Here is a 12,426-nt window from a genome sequence, read left to right as displayed (position 1 = left end):
TGTACGAGGCACACGGACACACTTGTCATGCTCATACGTATTAAACCTAGCAATTAAACACAACTGCTGAGGCAGTGCATATGGAGATACCCGAGGATAAAAAATACAAAGGATAAATGTTAATCACAAATAAGGAGACTGTTTTAATGCTGCAGGCAATATTCCAAAAGGAGACTGTGTAATTTAAAATAAAAAAAACCTCCTTCCCATTATTCAGCAGAATTACTTGCCAATGCTAAAGCCACAAATTCTTCTGACTGTGGCATGAATATAAAGTAGACTTATTTGCCTCCAAGCCTGCACCATCATACCGTAAAACTGAGCAATTCCCTCAAACGGATATAGCTCGCTAAAGAAGAGAACCCGTTAACACCCTCTTCATGCGACTCCCTACGCTGATGAAATTCAATTCAGGAACGGCAACTTCCCGCTCTTCCACATTGCTAATCTACAATATCACGTGAACTCGTACGACGAAACGAGCGTTAGCGTTTGTCCCTACAAATGATGTGAAGACATCGACTCAAACGACCCCTTCAGGATGCACACGAGCTTGCTTTGTACACCGGTGATAGTCACGGAACAGGTTTACACATCGTAGCAGGAAGGGTTAATGCTGTAAAGGGTTAATACCGTAAAACTGAGCAATTCCCTCAAACGGATATAGCTCGCTAAAGAAGAGAACCCGTTAACACCCTCTTCATGCGACTCCCTACGCTGATGAAATTCAATTCAGGAACGGCAACTTCCCGCTCTTCCACATTGCTAATCTACAATATCACGTGAACTCGTACGACGAAACGAGCGTTAGCGTTTGTCCCTACAAATGATGTGAAGACATCGACTCAAACGACCCCTTCAGGATGCACACGAGCTTGCTTTGTACACCGGTGATAGTCACGGAACAGGTTTACACATCGTAGCAGGAAGGGTTAATGCTGGCAAAAGCAGTATATTTCGTACCAAGATTCGTCACAGGCAATTTATCCCGCTATATTTTTTTTCCTTTTGCTGCCGGGCTTGGGAATCCATCCTGCAGTAGTAGCTTTGCCCAAGCTATTAAACGTGCCGCCCTAAAACCCTCCTCAGGTCCGAATGGAGAGCGTAAGCCGAATTTACGTGGCTGAGACAGGTTTGGGTCCCTGAGCCATCGCTGCCCACGATCCCACAGCGGCTAATAGGCTCCTCCGGCTGCTACACGGGATGCTACACGGGATGCTTCCGACTGTGGCTTGCAGCCACAGGGTTAACGATTTTCACGGAAACTACCGCGCCTCTGTAATGCGGGCCAGGTACAATGCATCACTCTCTCGCACCACAGGCGACTCCGATGCCGCGTGTGTTCTTCTGCAAACGAGGCTCCACATCGAAGAGAGTGAGTGTGGATACAAGCGTGGGTGGAGTGGTGGCGTAGTGGTTAGTGCACGGTGCAACAAGCTGGCAAGTGAAATCGATTTCCCAGCCACAGATAACGTCAGTGGCCAAAATCAGAATTTTTTCTGGGCCTTCCCTAAGTTGACTCAGCCATGAATAAGTGACTGGTGGAGATGAAGGTGCCCGGGCGTGGTGCGTGTCACACTACCGCCCTTGTACGCCGTGCCGGCCTTCATAGTTCCCCGCTAACAACACGTTCCCTCTCAGCCTGGTAGAGGCTGTGTGGGGATCTTTGTTTTGGTAATTGTAGGGATTTTGGTATGCAAGAATAAAACTGCACGTTAACATATTTGTTGAACCTTTCCTCTTTCTGAATTACGTACGTACGATGAACGTCTTTCCCACTGTACGTAGCCAACCGTGCTAATCTGAGGTGTGGGGGGAAACATTTCTTTAGTTTACCCAGAAAAAAAATTATGCCAATAATGTATACAGAAATGGCGCCTTCTTCAGGATGGTCCTCCATCGGGATGTGTGGCCAGTTCCATTGATGAGCGCTGAGCTTGAGAAATTAAAATGGAGTAGTCTGAGGAAACCCACACCACATGAGGGGGGTTATAAATTCATTGGTGTGGCAAACATCTGCCCTTCCCAAACCTACAACATCTGGTGCTCTCAGATAGACCCCACGTTCATCATGATCATCGGCCAAGATCAATACAATGCTGGGTGAAGGCCTCCTCTGCCTTGGTCGCCGCTATCCGATCCGCCCAGCGCTTGCGCCAGAGCTGATCTGCATCGTTCCATCTCCGTGGTGGTCGTCCTCCGAGGCGCTTTTCCCTCTTTCTTGATGCCACTCGGTTGTTACTCTCAGATTGTTCCACAGATCGCCAGCATTAGCCTCGTGGCGTGGCTGCACACGCTCTATCCAACAGTGCTCATGGGAAACAACACAAGCGTCCTCAAATTCGCGTTATCTATATTGTCCGCAACGTCGCTAATGATTACTTTGTGTTATCCATCTATAGTTGTGCGTCGAACTCGGACCCATATCTTAAAAGAGAGGGTTCTTGCCTATTACATCTGCGAGCTCAACAGCAATGAGTCAAGCAAAGCTCATGAGACAGTGTACGTCACAACCAGTCGAGACTGGGTAAATGCTGCTCAATGTATGCACCTCCAGAAGGCCATGCGGCTGTTGGCGCGTCGTTTAAAATATACTTTTATGTGGAGGGACGGACATGTGAAGGGGACATATCAGTCTCCTTATCCATGTTGTGATCTCACGTAACATCCGTCCTCCTTCCGCTGCCATTTGCGCAAATGCATCAAGATATAACTAATGGCTGGTGGATGATGAAGATATAATGTGTATGAGACACCCACTTACAGCACTATGAGGTAAGCCTGCATAGGAGAATACAACAATTAGGTCGATGACCTAGCTGTGTGGCACTTCAGTGCTATCCCCACGTCACTCTTGCAAATGAGACAATCCTGCCTTTCTTTGCGTTCTGACCAAAGTAAACATTATATTTGACTTTAATCAACGTCTCATATGTGCAGCTTTGCTCCAATCGCCTTTGGTTTCCTGAGACTCGCATGCATCTCTCATTGCACACTGGGACTCACAAAACAAAGTGGCTGCCACTGTTCAACACGTTTTTTTATCTCCCCCCCAACAACCACGATGAGTCTCCACCCAGCAATACACAATGGCTGGACGTGTTTTCTTGCTACGTCTCTCTCTCACTCTCTTACCACCACTGCACGAGCCATTTTTTTAAAGTCGGGGGCCACATTTTAAAGCCACCGAGCGTATCCATGCGAGTTTTTTTTTTATTGAAATGGGGTCACAGGATTCATGCGCATTGTAGGTGGAGGGTAGATGAGAGCAAGGCAAGTCGGTACCTGGCTATGTGTCCATAAACTCGCAATGACACCATAAACCGTGACGCGCAATATACATTAGTTATAATAATAATACCGCCATTCATTCATTCGTCACTTCCTTCCAAGATGCAAGCCTTTTCGCGAGGCCTCCAGTAAATGCATCCCTCTCTATTCTATGAATTGTCTCGATTCAAGATCACGATTTGATCCAAGAGCCAAATCTGTTGTCGTGAATTCAGCGCCGCTCCAGTGGCTGCAGCGTTTACATGAACCCTTTTATATCCATCGAAAATCGTCAATTATTTCACACGCAATTACTGCCAGCAAGTATGACAAAAATTAATGTGACGATTTTAAACAATAACTAACATTATACTGGGCAATATATGTGTCATAGGGAAGTGCCCTTGCCTGACATGTTGCATATTATATATATTTCATAAGAGAGGTTTGTTGGGTTAGATCGGGTAAATAGAAATGTGTCGTTAAACTCGCCACCACCCAACACAGCCAATTAGTAAAGTTTATTACGTAAACAAAACATGCCAATTCGTTACTAGTTCAGCACTCCAGTTTGTTGGAGAGTAAACCTACAACATGTACAATTTGAGTAGGACATTTTGCCGGTGATTACAACCATCCTCATCAGGCTACAGCCAGAGCTTCATCACATGTATTTTAGTCTTCCTTTAAAAGACAGCATTTCAGTCATTTGTGCTCGTGCGCCACTGCCAATGCGGCCGCACCATACGACTTGTTTACATTCCGTCGGCGCGCGCAAATCGGCGGAACGATCTCTCGCCTGCGATGCATCCTGGGAGAAGACGGCGTCGAAGGGGAAGATTTTTGGCACCGCCACCCCGGCACGGCGGAGCGCGGCATTCTGGGAGCTGGCCCCTGCCGCGGCGGCGGGGTCGTAGAGCGTGACCTGCTTCCGCCGTGGGTCCACCTTGAGTGCCGGCGAGCCGGAGACGTCGCGGCGGGCTGGACACACGCGCAGCATCACCTTCACCTGCCACGGCACGACGCGTCGGGCCATCGTACAAATATGATACGCTTTTACTTACCTGATTAAAGTTATGGTAATTAATCCCCAATTTATAAACTAAACTATTTGTATTTTACCAGGAAAGGCCCACTGAGCTGTACAGCTCTTTTTCACAAGTGGCCTGGCCACAAATGATAGTTCAACGAAGTGGCTTATCATCACGTGTAACTTTGTAGCAGCCACACACTCTAAACGCGTGTTTCTAAATTGAACTATCGGTGTGATGAGACGAAGGCTCCACTCGAATATCTTGCAGAGCAGTGCAAACCCCTTCATGTGAAAGAGTGGCCGATGGAAGCGGATACTGTAGAGCTACCTCTAAAATTCCTTCAAGTCATCCCCGTTCCACAAAGCAGAGGACAACACTGTTCTGCATATGTCAGCAATATCGGTCGCACGACATTGAGACAAATATTTCCATTCTTAGTGCTGGAATTTAATCAAATTAAGTGCAGAGCCAAATGTACGTTGTGGTTAGAACGTCTTGGAAAAGACTTTACTTCACCACATGTGTGAGGGGCCTGCCGATCAATTATTCAACTTGTCATTGAATTATATTCCTTTTGCCATCATTTAAGCCACTACCAGAAGGTCACCTTGACCCCCTCTCCTAAGAAGTATCACTCACTCATTTCAAGCCAAGCTGACATGTGCAAGCATTGCAAGCTCATTTCAGGCCAAGGTGACCCTAATGACAAACATGCACTTCGCTGTGAGAGATACAGAATGTCAATGCAATGCACCACCTTTCCACCCAACCACCAACCCACACGGACATGCACGCACGCACACATCTAGCCCTCTCTCTGCCTAGCACTTAATTCAAACTCATTTTGATTCGGGCTAAATGGATATTTCAGTCGAATCTATCTTCAGAACACTGGCGTAACATCCCAACCTTAATAAAGCTCAAATTGATCTATTCTGACAGGGCGACGGTTTGAAAACATAAAAGCTCAAGCTAGCAGATAATGGTAATGCAATATAACGCGGGAGATTGGCTAAAGCTTTATACGTATGCGTATCCCTTTGACTCAAGGTGACCTCTCGACAACAGACAGTGTTGGGCCCCATTAACTTGAGCGGGCAGCATTGCGTTGCGAGCATTGGCTGCCAGCACATCCCATTATTACGATCGTTTTACTCTCAAACGGGCAGCAGATGGACAGGGAGGCTCTCGGGACTTCCTCTGCAACACTAAACTGAAGATTTTTTTTTTATTTCACCAGGTAAGGCCCACTGAGCTACGTGGATCTTTCTAAGAAGCGACCTGGTCAAAAGTGATAGCTCAACGAAGCGGCTTATCACGTGGAAATTTATAGCAGCCAAATACTCTAAATGCATGTTTCTAAATGTGAAGGGAAAAACCGGAGGACCCAGAGAAAAATCCACATGACCACGGGAAGAGAGACACGCAAACTCCAAATATACAGGCGTCAGAGGCCGGGATCGAACCCACAAACTCCTGCATACCAGGCTAGGGAGTTAACATCTGGCCACCAAAGCACCTTCACGTGGAAAGGAGGAGGTCAAGTCGGTAAGGAGGGCTGGGAGGGATTGCGGAGATGGAGCGTGGAGTGCGAGAGAGCGAATGAGAGAGAGTGTGAGAGAGCGATGGACAAGAGCAGGAGAAGCAAGGGGCATGGGGGAGCGGAGCTGCAAAGCTGTAATGAGAGAGCTCAGTGAGATAAAAAGAATGAGAAATGAGGAGGGAAGTAGCCCTTGTGTGTGTGTGTGAATAAACAGTCGCAATAGGAGGGGGTGTTGCCGCTAAATCTGCCCCAATAAAAAGAGATAACGCTATTGTCAATGCATTATGGAAAACGTCCAATTTGTGAAATCCGTGTCATTATGGAGAAGCCAAAATAGCATTTACCCCTTGGGATAATGACAAACAAGGTAAAATTAATTACGTAATTTATTGGCTTTAAAGTAAAAAAAGCAATGTATTTACCGCTTTCACATCGCAAGTGCATCTCTGTCACCAATGGTGAGTAAATTCAGAGGAATATTCAACCTTTTGTCTATGAATCAAGAAACATAGCAAAATAATCTGCGGTGGCAGCCGCTGCCCAAGCTGAAACCCAACTCTCCGGCATCTCTGGGAGAAGTATGCATATTGCAGGGTATGAGGGGAAAGCCTCGGTTTCCTTTTAAGCGATCACACATGACGCACGGTCAAAACTATCCAAGCAGAGCCCACAGCAGACAGTAGAACCAAAGTTCCTAGAGAGTCATGGCAAGAGGCAGACACGGGGATACGGAGAGATATTTGAACAGACAAAGACGATGGTTCCACGAACGGGCGTCCAGACTCACGTGGTGGGTGCTTCTAGCAAGAACCTGTTAAGGCCGACTTGGCACAGGGGGTGGTGTGGCCGCCTGTGTCTCCCCAGCGCTAAAGTTTACGCACCGAAGCGAGTTTTCAAGGCGGAGTCGGCTTGAAAAGTCACAAAAACACAGGCACGAATCGAGACAACAAAGAGAGAACGCATCGAGAGAGATGAATTAAACGAACTTATAGAGACAAAGACAAAGATGGACATTGAGATATTAAGGGAGGGACAAATGAAGACTGACGAAACACTTTGCGTATATGAAGAGTGACAGGCATAGAGACACAGACATGTCGAGAGAGAGAGAGGGGGGCAGACAGACTAATAGAGCAACGGGCAAAAATATATTTGGGGAATCCCAAAGAAGTTGGAGATGCCAACAGCGCTTTCCCCAACCACCTGTGTAAGCTATACAGGGGTGGTCTTTGTCTTTGTACTCATGGCGCACTGCTATATGTGAATATTTCCTGTGGACAACGTTTTCACTCAGCGCCTCTCTACCCTGGCCAAAGCCACAGCCCACATGTTGCCTACTCACACACTCCCACGTGTTCTTTCAATCTCAGACATCATAATTTTGGGGATGATATTTATTTGGCTATGAGTAACAGTCAAAAGATTTTAAAGAAAGAAAATGTTTTTGCAAGTATGCAGCAAATCGCAGTAGACACATTTTTCAATGTATTCATCACGGTTGATGTCATTGGATAATGTTGTACAATTGTTGGTTGTATGACAATCAGGTTTAGTTTTTTTGCCGAATCCCCTCAGCATGCATGCGAAACCAAAGCAAAAAAAATATTGTATGTGTTGGTCCCGTTAGTTATATGTGGAGGGCTATTTTACTGATGGATAACATGACATTACTCCACCCCCATCAAATGGCATTTCCTAATCACAATTAAAATTTTAATTATGCAATATAAATGCTTAATTGCAAGCAATGAAATTGCATTAATGTATTACTGTCCATATAATCCTTCATTTGCATAATCATTTTATTAAATGCTACCATTTTTTATTAAGTCAGCCACAATGTTTGTCAAGATATTTTCACAGAGAGGCGAGAAACGCGGTTGCATTGCAATTCAGTACAAAAAAAATTAAATCGAAACCATCGACAAAGGGGGAAAATGCAGCTCATAGGCAGGTTTTGTAAAAGGGCCCCTTTAATTTAGATTCAGCGTTTAAAAATTTTCAATAAGGATTTAAAGAAAAGGCAGAATGATATATTTTCCAAGGCCTGCATATTACACTTTATATATAAAAAAGCAAAGTAGGAAGAGGAATAAAAAACCCACAAAAATGTCACATCAAGCATGAGAGAGATAATGCAACTGGGAGCTGTCACATTTCAGGATCTTGGTCGGCATCAGACTTCAATTCTTCTGAGTGCCCTCAGGCTCTTGGGCTGATATTGAATGTTTCTCACGAGTATGGATCGGCGAAATTTTTACGTGGCTCATTTCAAGCAGCCAAGGATCTGTGGCAGACAGTGCTTGGGCAGAGGATTCCAGTATTTCTCGACCCAGAATTCAAACGTGCTTCTCTCTAAAGCAGCGCTGCACCTGTTGTACAAAAGATAATGGGATTACTCATGTCCTTGGCAAATTTCCCGCAATTTGTTTAAAGTTATACAACTTAAATCTTCAATAACGCAGTAATTGCTTCTCTGCTGCCAAAAATACACGATGTGATTTTTTTCACGACAGTATGTCTTTACATAGACTTGCCAAACCATGTATTTACCGTGTGAATGGCGTCGTCAGCATCATGATTACATCCCAAAACAACAAATGTCTCCCTGCAAAGCGGCAATACTTATCTGAAGTGGCCAGCCTAAGCCAGAGATATACATTCAATATTCTTATGGTAGGGGACAGTCTGTCCATAGGACCATTACTGACAAATTGGTGCATATTTTATTGACCCAATAATGCAAGTTGAATGGTCCCGTCACCCAGAAAATGAAACATGTAGATTAATTATCATGTACGGTATATACAGTATATATAAAATAATGCTCACATATTACAATAGTAAACAATCCACTGCAAGATTAATGGGATGTTTTTTTATTAAGCTTTATCATGTAGGCATAATTGCCGACACAGGCTTGTGAAAGCGGTGGGCCCAGAAGCGGTTCTGATGGTCACTCGCCATTCATATTCGTCATGGCTGGGAATCGAACTCGGGTTACTAAGCTCATCGTGAAATAATATACATCAATATTATTTAAAATTACATGCATTCTAAAGCCAACATAATATTATTATTCACGTCAATGGAAACTATCTCATGGTTAAACATCCTCGATAAAGGCGTATTATTACTGATCTTCAAACTCAGCGAGATCGAGACCTCAAAGCATGGCGATGACAATGTGAACGGTAAACAAAACATCCACGTTTCTCCACATCATATTCAGTGTACGTGTACTACGATTGCCGTGGCGTGATGCTGCTGCCAGGTTATAGCGGCCCTTGGCTCGGCAACTTCGATGAAAGAAGCCCTCAACTTCACACGGCAGTAAGCGCCCTCCCCAATTTCCGGATGTTGTAGAGAGCACGTAGGGGGTGCGGGGGGGGCATGGGGTGCGGGGCTCTTGGCACCGGATGAAAGGTGCACACTTTAGCGGCCAGACAAGGCACTGTCTGGGAAAGCGTACTATATAGGAGCAGCCGGGATATAAAATATATACACACGTAATAAGAAAAATACAGCTGCAGGTGTCTCGCAAACAAGCTGAGAAAACATCGCGCCGTTCCTATCCCACACAAGTGTGTACGTTACCTTTCGCTAGGACAGAGGAACACGCGGAAACGGAGCGCGGCTGCTTGTTTTGCTCCTCGTGTTTGAATACCGCATAGGGATAGTTCAACCCAAGAGTGACAATTCAAAGCAATTTACTTCTGGGTTGGGGGGGAGGGGTAAAGGTGCAGCCCTGCAATTTGCTTGGTCACGCCACTGCTGGAGGAAGGCCTCCCACTACAGGGAGCTCGAGAGAAGCACCTCCAGAGGGTGTTTTAGTCTCATTTTACACGCTGGCTAGATGCCTTGGAAGAGGTTCGAGGATCCAAACTTTACTCTACCAGTAGCGACCTGCTGATCGACTAACCGTGGTGAACCCATTTATACTGCTGGGTGGACAGAGACAGGGGTGGGGTGGACTTTAAAACAACTTGCTCACAGTTTCAACTTCCACACCGTGAGATTCAACCGGCGACCTCTGCTTTGCAGGTCTAGTGTGCGGAATATTGCACACGATCATGTTTTGATAAAAAAAAAACAATTTTTGACGCTACCGTTCCGCATATTGTTCAGTTTTATTAAATGGAAGTTTGCATTGCTTTGCCTCATAATGCAGTCACAGCTTGCTCAAACGATGCAATTAATGATAATCTTCTATGAATTTTGGCTTTGTCTTGCAGGGTGTAGATTTTGCTGCGATATTTTTTTAATTATTAGCTGAAGGCGCACTGGCAGCAAATGAATGTTAGGGCCTAAGTCCTCTACTCCAGGGAACCGTTGACCATGAGGTTGACATTAAGATCTAAACTGGTGAACGCAATGGAAGCAAATTGCATCTTGAGAGAAGCAGGCAGAGCAGCAGCGGGATTAACATCCCAGCTTCGGACGGCACACACGTTGATATAATGTTCCAGCGTAACACCACCACCATGGGAATTGCGACTGGCAATAAATGTGGAAGCGACTCAATTCCCCAGCAAAGCAAACTCATAGGACACTCAAACAAATTTGGAAAACAAACACGTCCACCCAGTGTTAATGACCTGTAAAGTAATACAAATTGGGAATCTTTAACAGGGTAATTAAGGATATATTAGAGAAAATAAAGACTGGCGGTTAATCTGCTTGCACGTGATCATTCTGCAGTAAAGTGCTAGCATATTTAATGTTGTAAATTTGAAGGTGACAAGACTTGAACACAATCTTAATGAGTTTTCCAGGTGGCTGGAGAGTAAAGTGGTTAGAGGATTCTACGCGGATCTCAGCAGCTAAATGGGGAAACGTAGTTGGGCTTTACCAAAGTTTGCCATATGCTGTGAAATTGATGTTCAATAATAATAATAATGACAATTATTTTAGCTTGTGACGCACCGGGCTGTGTTCGCTGACTCTCCAAGGGAGAGAAAGAGTCGGGGGCACGAGGAAGCACAGACAAGCGGGAAGAAGGCAGCCGTTTGTCAGAGTCAGAATCAGAATCACTATTAATGTCGAACTTCTTTTGCACCGTACGTTAGCCAACCATGCTAATCGGAGGTGCCAACCGTGCTCTGCATTTATACACGCGGGAGGAAACTGGAGCACCCGGAGAAAACCCACACTCATGAGGGGACAACACTGTCCCATACAGGTTGGACAGATGGATATGAGGCCACACATTCGCTGTACTGCCCTTTCCTGGCGAGTCAGGGTATGGCACCTCCTTTATGCCCACGGAAATGAGAGTTTCACGCGTGTGTGTGGTCCACCAAACCTTTCCTCCAGTGCTGGATTAAAGGCGTGCATCGCCACCACCATCCAGCTAAAGACCCTGTGGTGTTACTGCCACGATTAGAGAGTTGGACAACGTTGCAGGCTGATAGCAACAACAACAATACCGTCATCGACAAAATCTCACATTTAAATGTTTGCATACATGTATTAAATAAACACGAAAGGCTCATTATGTAGTATTGGTGCCACGAGTCTCTCTTTCAAAACATATTCCTCAGTGAGATTTGTATCTGCTAAAAGCATTATGGCAATCGATGCGATAACTTATTTTAATGGCGCACTCGGTCAATCCGGTTGTGTTTCGAGAACTAAAAACCCCGGAACAGGGAGAAGAGAAAAAAATAAAATAAGCCCCTGAAATAGTCGCTGCACACCATCCATCTTTTATTTCTTTTTAAGTCACCTGCCTGGCACCAATCTCACCTGAGTCACTGTCACCTCACCCATCTGCCATGGCCATCACTCATTGCCTACGCGGTTACTGTGTCAGTACCAGATGTTGCGTGATAGACGGAGAGATAAAGCTTAGCACGAGTCTGCTGCGTGAAGGCGAACCCGTTGACGTGTACAGCCCTTTCTCAATCCACTGCCGGTTGTGGGTTATGTATTACGTGACCATGCTTCACCATGCTGGTTAATGCGGGTTGGCGAAATGTGGGCAGAAGAGACAACGGAGCACAGAAGCGCACTTGAACAGTTGATGCTTCTGCAGTGCCCTCTGCTTCCCAACACGTAGCTCCAATAAGAACCCGTTGGCATCGTGATGGCCCGTATATGGCTTCATGCAGGCCGTGTGCCTGCTTAGTTCGCGAGATCGGGCGCAGTTCCGGTGACTTGGCCACAGGCTGACCTGTCGGCACTGGGGCGCGGATGACCACAGCCTGGATTCTACTGCATTGCCACTTAGAATGCTGAATTTTCACGGCACCGCATGATGCCGGAGCATTCACGTGCGTCCAAGTCAATTTCACTGCTCACCTTGCCGGCGCCCGGGTTGTCGCGGGCTTTCCCCGCGGCGCGCAGGAGGCAGGGCGGCACGGGGGGCGCCGCGGAGCGCAGGGCCCACGCGAAGCTGCCTGGGCTCGGGGGAGGCTCCGCCGGGGCATGAGCGGGGGCCGCTCGCTGCTTCCGTTTCATCATGCGGCCCGTCAAGCTCAGCTTCTGTGCCGCCCTGCAAGAGTGAGACGACGTCAGACGGCGACGACACATGAAGGCGAGACCGAGAGATGAACAGCGAGGGAGACTCACAGACAC

General features: G+C 46.2%; 1 protein-coding gene across 4 annotated transcripts in view; it reads right to left on the bottom strand.

Moving 5' to 3' along the window:
* The window catches only part of LOC116948291 (kinesin-like protein KIF26B), a 123,410-nt gene that overhangs the window by 35,698 nt on the left and 75,286 nt on the right, over nt 1–12,426 (bottom strand). For all 4 annotated transcript variants that reach the window (XM_032964812.2, XM_076071439.1, XM_076071438.1 and 1 more), the window contains 2 exons: nt 12,151–12,343; nt 4,070–4,279 (listed from right to left, as the gene is read on the bottom strand). In XM_032964812.2, coding sequence (XP_032820703.2) covers nt 4,070–4,279; nt 12,151–12,343 — 403 coding nt within the window. The remainder of the gene's footprint in view (nt 1–4,069; nt 4,280–12,150; nt 12,344–12,426) is intronic.

Source organism: Petromyzon marinus, chromosome 33, assembly GCF_048934315.1.
Source record: "Petromyzon marinus isolate PM22_M1 ecotype Great Lakes invasive population chromosome 33, UKy_Petmar_22M1.pri1.0, whole genome shotgun sequence".
In the NCBI taxonomy this organism is placed as follows: domain Eukaryota; kingdom Metazoa; phylum Chordata; class Hyperoartia; order Petromyzontiformes; family Petromyzontidae; genus Petromyzon; species Petromyzon marinus.
This window is presented reverse-complemented; position numbering and strand designations above follow the sequence as displayed.